The sequence below is a fragment of the Urocampus carinirostris genome, chromosome 20, assembly GCF_059441175.1.
Source record: "Urocampus carinirostris isolate Australia breed hairy pipefish chromosome 20, RoL_Ucar_1.0, whole genome shotgun sequence".
Classification (NCBI taxonomy): domain Eukaryota; kingdom Metazoa; phylum Chordata; class Actinopteri; order Syngnathiformes; family Syngnathidae; genus Urocampus; species Urocampus carinirostris.
In genome coordinates this window covers 13,812,400-13,826,574 of record NC_142368.1, presented here as the reverse complement: position 1 = coordinate 13,826,574, position 14,175 = coordinate 13,812,400, and the positions used below count along the sequence as shown (strand labels likewise).

Below are 14,175 nucleotides of genomic sequence, written 5' to 3'. Positions count from 1 at the left end.
ACCCTAAATGGCAATGTGAAAAAATGCGCAAACCATACACATGAAAAACACAAAATAGCCGAAAACGGGGTCAAATATGGAACGAACCACAACTTGGATTGATTTAATACGGCTTTATGGTTTGTTTTACAGGAACTTGTCTGACTACAAAGAGTGAAATAATTTTTGTTGCTAGGGCTGCTAGTACGTTAAAAGTTTTTGCTGAAAAACATGTGAAAAAAAATTCCAAACTTTAAAAAATATATATTACGTAAATTCCGGACTATAAGCCACTACTTTTTTTTCCAAACGTTCAACCCTGCAGCTTCTTCAGTGATGCGGCCGATTGATGTAACTTTTCTAACAGCCGCCAGCGGCGTTCGAGTACAAAAGGTAAAATTTAGACCGGTGGAATATATGCGCAGAGGAAGACTGCAACTTCTTAGCTTGTGCACAAATTGAATTAGCGTAGACATATCCTTATCATGCAAACTGCAAAAAGAAAGGCACATGACGCAGCTTTCGCGCTAAAGGCAATCGGGCAGTCCGATAAAGAAGGAAATAGAGCTACTGCACATAAACTTTAGCGTGTTGCTAGCGTGTCTTTGAATAAGGGAGCGTGGGACTACGTCTTTATGACAAAGTCTCTTTCCCATATTGAAGGAAGACGACTTTGATGACATCAATTATTAGGAGGAAGATGAGGGGGGGGGGGGGGGTATTTTTAAGGGTTATTGTTCTATCTTCAATATTCATTATCCATTATCCGTTATCGGTCAGTTCTTAATACGCTACAAAACCTAGGAGCCGGGACACTTACTCTCAGCCAAAAGGCCAAGCTAAGGTCCTAGTCCTAAAACCTTGCTGCGATCGGTTTCCACATGTATGATATGTTTTTTTTAACAGACCTGTTTACTGTGTTGCGAGCGTGTTGCTAGTAGCGTTTTGCTACCCTTCACAGGCACAGTTTGGGATGAAAGTTATAATATTATTATTAAAGCTTTGAAAACTCTCTCGGTGTACCGTCTTTCTTTGTAAATATGTGTAACCATGTATAATATGTATTTGCAACTGTATATTTTTGTCATTTATTTTAGAGACTTTTTCTGATATGTTTTCCACGGGCGAATCAAAATGAAGGGCCGAAAACAACGGGAGCTGATGGGAAATGGAGTAAAGGTGAGACCTGTTTGTGGACGCGGCGGACAATAGTGGATATACATTTTTTCCCACCCTTACCTTTGGAAATATACATTTTTTCCCTTGGATTATTTTCAACGGGTCCCCGACTCTGCAGGTCTAAACCTTAAGTACCGGTATCATTTTCCTTCCATTTTGCTGGCTGTGGTTTTTGGGCTTTGTACTCTATAATCAGTTACAATTGCGGGATTCAAAGTCAAGTTTGGGTTAATTTTGTGATTGTGTTACATGGTTTAATGTGGGTGCATGCGGCTTATATACAGGTGCGGCCTTTCTAAGTACAAAAGCGGTTATCCTCTTAAAATCTGGTGGGTGCGGCTTAAAATTAGGTGCGCTCTATAGTCCTGAATTTACGCTAATTGTGTTAGGTTTATTTAGCAATTTGTATTAGATTTTGACTAATTCTTCTCAGTTTTAATTGGCTGTTGGCATTTTTTGATGAGATTTTAAAATCAGACAAAAATACTGAAATAAAGTGTTGCAAAAATACAGATTTTTTTCTGGCATCCAGTATCTTCAAAAAAAATATTCAATTACCTTTTACTTTATTCCCGACCAGCCTCACTAAAATGAATCTATGACGTATACAGCTAACCATGGCACTCTAGCAAGAATGGATCAATGATTTCCATAGCTGTCAACGGCAGCCCAGCTAAAATCGATCTTTGACGTCCATAGCCGTCTAAGGCAGGCTAGCTAGAATGGATATTTTAACGTCCATTACTGTAAATGGACAGATCGCAAGGATGGATCTATGTTGTCTATAGCCGTCCATCTATATCCGTAAACTGCATCCTAACTGGAATGGTTCGTAGACATCCATAGCGATATATCTAGAATAGAACTTTGACATCGATCGCCGTCAATGGCAGACAAGCTACAATGGATTTTTGACATTCATAGCCGTCCATGGCAGCCATGATAGAAAGGCTCAATAGCATTTTTTCATCTATGGCAGCCTAGTCAAGTCAAGTCAAGTCATTTTTATTTGTATAGCCCTTAATCACAAAGAGTCTCAAAGGGCTGCACAGGTTATTACACAGACTATTTTTCAGACTATTATTACATCATCCCCTGATCTGGAACCAACGTGAGGGCAAGGAAAAACTCAAAAAACCTCAACATGAGGAAAATGAAGAAACCTTGAGAAGGGACCGCACATGTGGCATCCCCCTTTCAGGATTAGCTGACAGCAAAGGATGTTGCAATCACAAATAATATAGATAGATATTTTCCACGAAAAGTATAGGTTATTATAGGTTATTCATATGCAAAATAGATAGCCTAGCTGAAATAGATCTTCAACATTTGTAACAGTCAAGCTTTAATGCATCTCTGATTACTATAACGGTCTATTACAGCGGTGTCAAACTCATTTTAACCCGGGGGCCACACGAGAGAACAAACATTCTCTCGGGGGCCGAACTAGTAGATTAGAGAGAACGAAAAAAAAAAGAAAAAGAAATAAGAGAAAGAGAGGGAGATGGAGAGAAAAGTAGAAAGGGTAGGACAAAGAAGGAGAGAGGTAGAGCGCTCGTCTTGGGATCAAGAGATCGCGGTTCGAATCCCGGCTCCTCCGTGTTACATGTCGAAGTGTCCTTGGGTAAGACACTGAACCCCTACTACGCCCAATAAGCAGGTTAGCGCCTTACATGGCTGCACGGCCGCTATTAGGAAATGTGAAGCACACTGTAAAGCTCTTTGGGAAGGGCTATATAAATGCAGATCATTTCATTTCAAAGGGAGAAAGAGAGAGGGAGAGAGAAAAGAAAGAAAGTGTGAAAAACAAACTAGATAAAAATAGAAATAGTGAGAGAGAGGGAAAGAGAGAATGAAATCCAGAGAGAAATAGAAAGAAAGATACAAGGAAAGAAAAGAGAAGGAAAGAAAGAGAAAAGGGAAAAGCAATAGAGAGGGAAAAGGGAAGAGAGAGTGAAATAAGGTACAAATACAGAGACAAAGAGGAACAAAGAAAGAAAAAAGAGACAGAGAGAGTGAAAGGGAGAGAGATAAAGAGTGGAAAGAAGACAGAGAGAGAGAGAGAAATACAAGTACAGCGTTTGTGAGAGGCACCTGGCTTTGGTAACATCTAGTGGATTACTTCAACCTGCAGCTCGCTTTTCTCTTGCACTTCTCTGAGTGTTGACTCGCGGGCCGGATTTAATCCCTTAGCGGGCCTGATCTGGCCCGCGGGCTGCCTGTTTGTCACCCCTGGTCTATTAGCTCCTCGCTATAATGAATTTATAAAGTAAACGGCAGTCTTTAGTGGTTTAACTACAATAGATTCATGCAGTCTTCAGCAGCCAAGTTGGATTGGATATATGACATTTGTAGACGTCTATGGCAGCCTAGCAAAAAATGGATCCATGACATCTATGGTGGTCTAGCTGGAATGGAACTTTGATGTCTCATCTATGGCAGAATATCTAGATCATTGTTGTATGGTACAGCCATCTGTGTCAGCATATCTAGAATGCATCTTTGATGTCTATGCCCACTTTTGGCAGAATAAGTGGTGAATGGCAGTGAATGAAAGTCTGTCACTTGGAATGAATGTTCCCTCTAAGGGGCGTGTGTGCGCCATTGCGCACTACCCAGAGCTTTTCCGCGCACAAGAAAATCTAGCCAGCTCACAAAAAACAGGGCTCCAAATTGCTAAGTCAAAGTTACAGTGCATGAAGGTAAAAATACACGGGTTCCCCTGACGCTGTGTTCTAAATGCGGTATTTTAAGGTCAAGGTCGAAGTACAACAAAGTTGAGTAAAGTCAGTAGAGTTTTTCGAGAACCGGCTTCTTCGGCTCGGCTCACTAAAGAGAACCGGCTCTTTCGGGTCTCAAACGGCTCTTCAGGTTGTTTTTGCTTCTTTAATCCCTACACGACCAAATATCATGTAGAATTGTGCAAAAAATGAGTTAAAGGGAGGAAGTAGAATAAAAAAGAAAAAAATACCAAGATGAAAAAGTAGTGAAAAGCTGAGAAAAAAATAAACAAAAAGAAGAGAAAAAAGGGAAAATTCAGGAAAAGAAAGAAACAAAGTATAAAGTAAATAGAGAACAAAAAGAAAAAAAGTAACAGCTAGGAAAAAAATAAACACAGTGAGATTTTTTTAAAGGAATTAAAAAACAGGGAAAAAGAAGAAAAAGTTTGTGTTGCATTCAAATAATTTCCAATTATACCGAGTCAATCTTGTTGTACTTCCACTAAAAATGTAATCATATTCAGTTCTGTATCGCGACTAAATAAGCCCCCCAAAATGTTAGTATTATGCGACAAGATACCAGGAAAAAAAGGAAATGGAAATCTTGTGAAAGAATTGTAAGAACAAACAACGTACAACCTTTGCAATAATACATGAGTCAATTCATTCAAAAGTGAAAAATCATTTTGCATTCCCGGAAACTCCGCAAAATGTAACGTGATGTCAAGTTTTGGACATGTTTGATAATTATTTATCTTGCCACACTTGGGATTGCTGTTGCTCACTGTTGTTTCAAGCGTTGCTCACCGACTTTGTGCGAACGCTCAAACCCCTGGAAAATTACAGGGAACATTGCTTGGAATGATCCTATCAATGACTTAACCTCCCCTTTTTAAAGATATTTTTGTGCTCACTGGCCTTTTGAGTTGACCTTCCCTCCTAATCTTTGAGTAAAGCGAGCAATTCTTTTCTGCAGCCTGCACGGGGGCAGCAGGGATGTGGCTGGCAGATATTACCGGGGGACACGCATTCTTTTTCCTGACGAGGGGAGGGCCTGAGAGAAGGGGAGGGCAGAGAAAGAGAGAGAAAGAGAGAGAGAGAGGCGCTAGGAGCGCACACGTCGCATTATCGACTGCCTCCATCTGCGAAAACAACTCCGGGGAAGTGTTGCGCGCGAGACCCCAAAGTGGAAGTTGATCCCCCAACCAAAGCAGGAGCGCAGAGGACAAGGAGTACCATGGCCCGCGACCAACATGGCGGGGGCCACTTCCAGCAGGATGCCCTCGGACCAAGGCAGCTCCGTGTTCCGCCGCTTATCGCCGCTTCTTGGCATCGGAGGTGCCGATTTTGAGACTGGGAAGAATTAACACCCCCCAAAAAAAAGTGAGACTAGAGATATGCTGCGGCGACACTCGATCGGAAGCTGCTGTATCGAGCGCTACGCAACGGACCTTTACGCATGAGCGCCCGGCAGGACTGCGTGAAGGAGACTGCAAGGGGGGAGAAAAGTTGAACGGGAGGGGGACGGAGAACCGCTCGGCAAAAGGTACCGTCAATGCCTGGAAAATCACATTTTTTTGAAAACAGATCTTTAAGCTATAATTTCAATTAGTTTTTTCTCGTACATATATAATTAAGATTTAATTTATTTCTCTAACATATTAAATTGCATGCATATTCTCTATAAAATCCCTGCAACCCACCCCCGAATGAAAAACTACTCTCCATGTACCTCAAACGCCTTTGAGAAATATTCCCCGTAGCAACCTTTGAAGTACGCCCGATCCCCCATTCTCCTCACCCCTTAAATACCTTTCCCACTTTTTTTTTCAACTTTTAATTGCGTTTTCTCCGACCGGTAAATCCACTCTTAATCCGATTGTCCTGACCGCCTATCGGAGCGTTCATCTGGAGGTGGGAATATGTGCTCACTAGCCTGGAAATTTAATAAGACTGGATTTTTTTCTCACCTTATTTTTTTTTTAAATCTGGGGTCAAAGCAAAAACGACCACACCTCTTTTTCCTCAAAGTTCTGAGTGTTGTACGTTTTCCCCAAAAGGTTTTTGACTTTGAAGGTCTGCAGCAGTAATGTATGGATACGGTTTTATGTTGTGCTGCTTGCGTGTGTTGCTGTGGTGGCGGCTGTTTTATCGACACCCGCTGTTACTCTACCCTTATTTGATTAAATGCAGTAGCTGGTTTCATTTAGAAAAGTAGATGTGTGTCAGAGGATCATACCTACGTCCTCTGCCGCAAAACACGGTTGTTAAAATTCAGGTTCAGGTTCCTTTACTACGCCGTAAAACATATGTACTTGTGTTACATAAATCTTAAGTCTCGGTTGTGTGTTATACCTCGACGTTTCAGGGGCGGGGATTCGATAAGGTCGAAAACAAGCGATGAGAACCGTTTCAATCGTACGCGTTTGATAGCTCGTAAAAGTTAGAATAATGGATGGGGGCCCCTCGTTAATGCAGTGGCCTTGTGCTCGCTTCGAAACCTCTCGGTCGTGAGGGACTGCCCCGATTGATCGTAGGGGGAGGTGAATTATTTTGCTATCTCGTTCCTTTTGACAACTTGCGTATGTTGAACTAATGCCAAGTTATTAAACAGACGTTAGATGCCAAAGGATAGTGATGTTAGCATGAGCATTCTTAATCATACAGAAAATTATAGAAAAAAATATGAATATACCCAGTTAATGGACTTATATTTATAAATGAATAACAGACTACAAACTAAAAATACAAAAAAAGTCTTTTGTGCGAATCCTAATCAAGAAACCTTTAGTTTGTGTTTTTCTCATTGTTTGTGCTTTAACTGCCATTCCATGACACAAGTAGAATTGGCATAACACCTAGTAAATCCCTATGGAAATGACAGAATAATGAAAAAGAAAGGTATAAATTGGTCGATATATATAAAATAAAAAATGGTTTGCTAGCAATAACCCATGGGAATTCAGGGAGCAACTTATCCGTCCAAGATGGCCGCTTCTCTCAGAGTTTCAGGTGTTAAAATCCAGAATGTTTCTAATCATTGTCAAAAACGGCAGAATCAGTTATGGAAAACCTGAACGAGAACTGGAAAACAATCCCAATGCTACTCTATGCATGTTAAAAAAAACAGTGCTGAACCAAAAGGTGGTCCAGTTTGAGGTATGCATATAGTTTATAGCTGCTAGCAACCTGAATTTAACCTCCACAAATCCAAGCGTGCCTGTTGTTGCGTAGGGAAGGGACAAACCCCCCCCCTTCATGTCTGATACCGGATACGCAAGAGCCCTTCTGAATATTTATCAGCAAGTTTAACTTTCCTCTCCAATCAGGCAGCGCATGAATTAGACAACGTGTTTGTCGCCTGCAATGACACAACAAAGAGAGTGTTGGTTTATGCCCTCTGAGGCAGCGTAGGGGGGGTTTGGGGGGAGACTGACCAGGCCACCCAGAAAATACTAGCATGTCTTTGTTTTCCCACAGGTCTCTGGTTCCAAATGCCACCCTCCTTGGACCGTGCCCCGGATGGGGAACAGTGGCGGTGCGTGACGGACACGCCAGCGGAGCCTGCGGTGGCTGTCTACCGGACGGCTTCAAACGGGCCCCGGATGAGCTCGGCGCGGCACTGAATGGTCTCCCGCTACGGTTCGCTGTCTCGGCATGGATGGAGACAGTCAAAGGACCGTCCATTGCTAACGAGCCTGTCGCTCTTCAGTCAAGGACTTGCATTTACAGGATTACTCCCACGTTTTCCTGATCATTCCTCAGCAACCGGCATCATTGGCAGACTATCAATGGTGGACTTTTTTTCCCGCTAATATACGTTGGATTATTCCAACATTTATATGTATTTTTCATCCATTTTACTCCCGTACGGTTGTTTTTTAGTTTCGTTTTTTTAATTTTTAAAGATGGAGTTCCTGGCCGCACCCTGGAATAAGGATTGGACTTCGTTTATACAATGTTGGTTGACTGTAATCCTCAGCCTACAAATGCAATTCAGCCCAGGTGCCTCTTGTCCGGAAGAGTGTCGTTGCGACCAATTATTTGTGTACTGCAACGAACGCGGCCTGACATCCGTGCCTCTGGGGATCAAAGAGGGCTTCAAGGTCCTCTACTTGCATAACAACCAGATCAACAATGCTGGCTTTCCTTTGGAACTTCACAATCTGGCCTCAGTGGAGACGGTTTATCTCTATGGCAACCAGCTGGACGAGTTTCCTATCAATCTGCCCAAAAACACTCGAGTTCTGCATTTACAGGAGAACAATATTCAGACAATCTCCAGGGCGGCTCTGGCACAATTGACTCAATTAGAGGAGCTACACCTTGATGACAACTCCATCTCAACGGTGGGGGTGGAGGAAGGGGCCTTTAGGGAAGCACTGAGCCTCAAACTCCTCTTCCTCACCAAGAACCACTTGAGCAGCGTTCCCATCGGCCTACCCGAGGACTTGAAAGAGCTCCGGCTGGATGAGAATCGGATCGCAAATATCGCAGAGGAGGCCTTCCAGAACGTGACGCGTCTGCAGCGCCTCCTGCTGGACGGGAACCTGCTGACAGATGAGGGCATCGCGCCAGGGACCTTCCAGGAACTGGCCAGCCTAAGAGAACTAGCACTGGGCCGCAATTCTCTCACCTTCCCCCCACCCCTTCTGCCAAGCCAGTCACTGGTCAAACTCAGCCTGCAAGAGAACCAGATAGACCAGATCCCCATTGACGCATTTGCAGACTTGAACAGACTGGAAAAGTTGGATATTTCCACCAACCAACTTCAGACTCTGACACAAGGCGTTTTTGACCACCTGTCCAGCCTAAGGCACCTGATCGTGCGAAATAACCCGTGGCGCTGTGACTGCGGCGTGAAGTGGGTTGTGGTCTGGCTCAAGTCGTTGCCTTCCTCCATCAACGCCCGCGGGTTCGTGTGCCAGAGCCCCGACAGGGTGCGCGGCATGGCGATCCGCGAACTCACGTTGGATATTATCGAATGTCCGGTAGACGCCGACCAACCTCCTTGGCCCACGCTGCGCTCTACGCCGCCTCCTCCCCCCACCACTACCCCTTTCTCCACCGCAATCTCCACTCTTGTCACCACAACCGTCCCCGACTACTTTGACTCACCTTCCCCGCCCTTACCTCCGGTCTATCACCACCCTCCCGGGCCTCTCCCTCCATACGAGGACCCCCTGCAGATTTCCTTTCATGTGATGAACTCATCCAGTATTGAAGTGAGCTGGGCTTCTTATTTCACAGTCACAGCTTATAAAGTCACTTGGGTCAAACGAGGAGAAAGTCAATTTAACGAAGGGATGCAGGAACGGACGGTGAACGGGGGCCAACGACGGATCAGCCTCAACCACTTAGAACCCCGGTCTGTGTACCGGATCTGTGTCCACGTTCTGGACAGCCATAACTCATACCGGCCCGGAGAGGATACAATATGCTCTGAGGCCAGGACAAAGTCAGCCTCCCCGACCAAGTCTCCCGGTTCGGGGCACAACCCCAAGGAGGGCGTTAATTCCACGCTGCTGATGGCCGGCATCATCGGCGGAGCTGTGCTGGTCATCTTAGTGACCCTGCTCAGCCTTTTTTGCTGGCACGTGCACCGCAAGAGCAGGTCGTCCTCGACCAAGTGGAAATACAACCGGGGCCGCAGAAAAGATGACTACTGCGAGGCGGGCACCAAAAAGGATAACTCTATTCTGGAAATGACTGAGACTAGCTTCCAGATCTTGGCGCTCAACAACGAGCAGCTGCTCAAAGGAGATTTCCGCATTCAGCCCATCTACACGCCCAACGGGGGGATCGGATTTAGAGACGTTCACCTCAGTAACAATAGCCTAGCTTACTGCAAGAGCAGCAACGTACCGAGCACGGAGTTTTGCCACACGTGATGCCGCACGGCAAACCCCATAAACGATAGACGATATCCCACAAGATACGATGCAAAACGGGGAAAAAAAAAACATCCTAAAAAATTCCTAGTGACATGTAACTGTAAAAATATACATATACATATATATTTCCAAGTTCTGTCTATGATGTAATTTATACTGTGGATAATAACGTGGGATTCTCGTCCAAACTTTCTTTTTTTTTTTTAATCCGTAGACGACAGAGATCCAAACGTGTGTTGGTTTTTACAAACAGCAGGGTTTGGAACGTCGTTTTCACGGTCGATGCTGTACATGGTTTGTACAATCGCCGCACGCTGGGTGTAGCTTCTGGCAAATATCTTATGTTAGCCACCTCGAAGGCTCAGATCTTTTGATAACCACAGAAGCAAAACTATCACAAGTATTCATCTCACACAACAGAGTTGGCAACCGGTAGCCTGTTGTTAGAAAATCTCAAGTGGCCTTTCCTACTCATGGTCTCGCTTTCTTTTAAAGCGTCGAGGCCAAGGTGTGATTGGATGTTTTCCCGGCAGAGAAATCTCAAAGTCTGTGCTTAATGTGTTTACGGCAGGGACAGGCCTCCCTACAGGCCACTTTGTGTGGAGCTTGCATGTGGTGTGCCTGAGTAGGTTTTTTCCGGACACTCCGGTTTCTTCCCACTGGTAGGCAGGTCCAAATTGTCCCCAAGTATAGTACCCTGTGACTGGCTGACAACCAGTACAGTGTGTCCCCTGCCCACTTTCTTAAGAAAGCTGGGATGGGCTACAGTACCCCCGCGACCTTAGTGAGAATAAATACATCTGAAATGATTTCTCAACATCTGCACAATCCTAGCAGGCAGCACACACATGTCATAGCTAATGAAGCCACAAGGGGGCTCTATCTCAGTTTAGTTTGGACTAGTGATTCATTCCAGGTGGTTTCTCTTTTCTGTGCTTTGCCTATGGATTCAATGCCTGGGTTTAGAACCCCTTCTATCCCCAGTATTTTGAATCCCAGCATGCAAAAGGTCTTCATTATAAGTTTCTTCACAAGACTCCGGTTGATTGGACATCGTTTTATTTTGAGGGAAAAGCTTAAAAGGTTTCCCACTGCTCCCCTGCCTCCTTCCCCTCCCTCGTAATCCTCAACTGAAAAAAGGGGGGGAAAGAATGTCAATTTCCTTTTCAGCAGACTCACGCTGGGACAGTGTGTTAACTCTTCGCGAGGGTTTCTAACGGCTATTGACGTCAGTGACAGTGAATGGATTTATTTACCATCACGTAAATTCGAATCTCTGTTAGTAAGCCAATCATTTTATGGGTTAGCACACGCATAGTAGTCAATGGCAGTGAATGAGTTGAAAGGTTTTTCCATTCTAGTTTAGCAATAGCGTAGCAGACGACACAATTTGTACATGACCTCAATGTCAATAAGGAGTAAAGGTTTTTGACCTAAAAATATGGTAAATGCTGCATATTTAACTTCCTATTATACTCCAAGATGTTTCAAAAAATGTGTTTCAAAATACCTGCCAAATAATTAAACAGACGTTAGATGCCAAAGGATAGTGATGTTAGCATGGGCATACTTAATCATGAAATGAAATGATCTGAATTGTATTGCAGCCATGTGAGACACTAACCTGCTTATTGGGGGTATTAGGAGTTCAGTGTCTTACCCAAGGACACTTCAACATGCAACACGGACGAGCCTGGATTCAAACTGGGATCCCTTGATCCCAAGACGAGCGCTCTACCTCCTGAGCTACTGCCGCCCCCATCACACAGAAAATTATAGAAAGAAAATATGAATATACACAATTAATGGACTTACATTTATGAATAACTACAAATAAAAATACAAAAAAATGTATTTTGTGCATATGCTAATCAATAATTTGGCCATATAACACTGTTGGTTCAAATATATTACCAAGTATTTTTAAAAGTAATAGCCAGATTTTTTTTTAAGTATTTGCAAGTATATTTCAACAAGTTTTGAAACAAGTTTTGAACTATTTGCAAGTGCTTTTGAATCTATTTGCGAACATTATTGAAGTATTTATGTATTTGAAAGTCTTTTTTCAATATTTGCAAGTATTTATGAATTCGGCAGTGTTTTTTTAACACATTTAGTATTTTGAAATAGATGAAAGTATTTTTTATGTATTTGGAAGAATTTATAAATGTAGGTACATTTGCAGGTACCCAACAAAATATATTTGCAAATACTTTCAAATTTTAAAACAAATACATGGGAAAAAAATCTACTAATGTGATATCACATCTTAGTTACCATTTTTGTCTTACAGAAACTTTGCTATGTGAGCTTTGTAAAATTGAGCAGTAGCTGAAACAAGTTTCGGTGTAGCTACATTAGCATTAATATGTTTGCTAATACAAAACAGCAAGCTCCCAAAAGTTAAAAAAGTAGCCGGCTTTCTGGTTAGTACTTCCTGAATAAACGTGGCACATGACGCAGGAAAACCAATTAATAGTTAGCAACACAAAACATGTAACGTCTGTTTTTAACTACAAGCAAACACGAAACAGCTGGCTTTTAACGGTTCTTTTTTGGGAATACATCAAACCATTCAAAATGTGACTGAACCAACACGGAAGAGCTTTAAAACATCCAAGATAACTGTGAACTTACAAGAAGAGTCAGCTGTAGAAAATGTTAACGGCTTTTTTGCTAGCACACTTAAATAATCGTGTCAGGTGACCAAGCTGAACCAATCAACTGTTAGCAACAGAAAACAGGGAATTTGTTTTCAGCTACAAGCCAACACAAACCGGGTAGCTTTTGAAAGTTTTTTTTTTCGGGAATTAATCTGTTCAACAAAAATAACAAAATGAACATTACACAACTCTTAAACATTAAAATAAAATGGTTAGCTTTCTTGCTAGCACTTCCTGAATAAACATGTCACCTGACCAAGCAGAACTATTCAATTGTCGCTTGTAGTTAAAAACAGACATTCCTTGTTTTTTGTTGCTAACACAGTTTTTTTTAAATATTGTTCTTTTTGTTGTTGTTTGAGAAAAATAACAAACAGATGGGGGGTGGGGGATAAACATTACATAGTTTGTAAACAAGTAAAACTAAACTTACAACCAAAGTCATCCCAGGGCTTAAACAACAAACAAGAGAAGTCAGCTTTAGAAAATGTGGCCTACAATCATGCTAGCACTTCCCAAATAAACATGTCACGTGACCAAACCGAACCAATCAGCTCTTAGTAACAGAAAGCATAGGGTATCTTTTTTTAGGCATCGTCAAGTCAGCAACTCAAGCTTTTAAAAGTTTGTCTGCCAGCGAATCATCCAAAACATGTAAAAATCCACATTGTACAACTCTTAAACACAGTAAACTTAGCCAGAACTTCCTGAATAAAATTGTCAGGTGACCAAGCAGAACCAATCAACTGTTAGCCAACAAAAACTTAGAAAGTTGGTTCTCAGCTATATATAACAGCTAGCTTTTAAAAGTTGTTGTATGTCTGAGGTGATTGAACCATTCAAAAAATGAGAAAATCAACATTGTACACCTCTTTAACATTAAATCTTTAAACTTACAAGGCAGGCCATTTCCAGGGCTTAAACAGCAAACAGGAGCAGTCATCTTAAGTAAATGTGGCTGATTTTCTTGCTAGAACTTCCTGAATACACGTGTCACATGACCAAGCAGAACCAATCAGCTGTTAGCAATTTTTAAGCTTCAAGCCAACAGAAAACATTTATCTTTTAAAAGTGTGTTTTTTAGGTGATTAAACGCTTCCAAGAATAAGAAATTATTGTGACACAGCTCTCCAAACAATAAGAAAATAGTGAACTTACAACCAAACAAAAAGCAGCTTTAAAAAAAGAAATGTGGCCAGCTGTTTTTGCTAGCTCTTCCTAAATACATGTGTCACGTGACGAAACAGAACCAATCAGCTGTTAGCAATTTTTTAGCTTCAAGCCAACAGAAAACATTTAGCTTTCAAAAGTGTGTTTTAGGCGATTAAACATTTCCAAGAATCAAAAATTATGGTAACAAAGCTCTCTTAACAATAAGAAAATCGTGAACTTACAACCAAACAAAAAGCAGCTTTAAAAAAGGAAATGTGGCCAGCTTTTTTGCTAGCTCTTCCTGAATACAGGTGCCACGTGACCAAGCAGAACCAATCAACTGTTAGCAACAGAAAACATAGAAAGTCCGTTTTGTAGCTAGTAGTAATCATTTCTCTTTCAAACGTTTTTTTTCTCTTTTTATTCCAAAAAGGAGATAAAAACAAAGCTCTTAAACATCAAATGAAACCGTATAATTTGTTAAAACTTTACAAATAAATGTGTTACATGACCATGCTGAAACAAGTAAATACATCGGTAAAAAAACTACAAAAACGTTTTCTGAAAAAAATAAAAAATGGGAACTAA

The 14,175-nt window shown here is 42.0% G+C and overlaps 1 protein-coding gene and 1 long non-coding RNA gene across 2 annotated transcripts in view; one reads left to right on the top strand and one right to left on the bottom strand.

The window, feature by feature from the left end:
- The window catches only part of LOC148346307 (uncharacterized), a 530,417-nt gene that overhangs the window by 240,854 nt on the left and 275,388 nt on the right, over positions 1-14,175 (bottom strand). The gene's annotated exons all lie outside the window — the stretch shown is intronic.
- flrt2 (fibronectin leucine rich transmembrane protein 2) lies at positions 5,020-10,348 on the top strand. The gene is made up of 2 exons (XM_088324996.1): positions 5,020-5,424; positions 7,359-10,348. The coding sequence occupies exon 2, from the start codon at positions 7,787-7,789 to the stop codon at positions 9,767-9,769; it is 1,983 nt and encodes a 660-aa protein (XP_088181122.1). The 5' UTR covers positions 5,020-5,424; positions 7,359-7,786; the 3' UTR covers positions 9,770-10,348.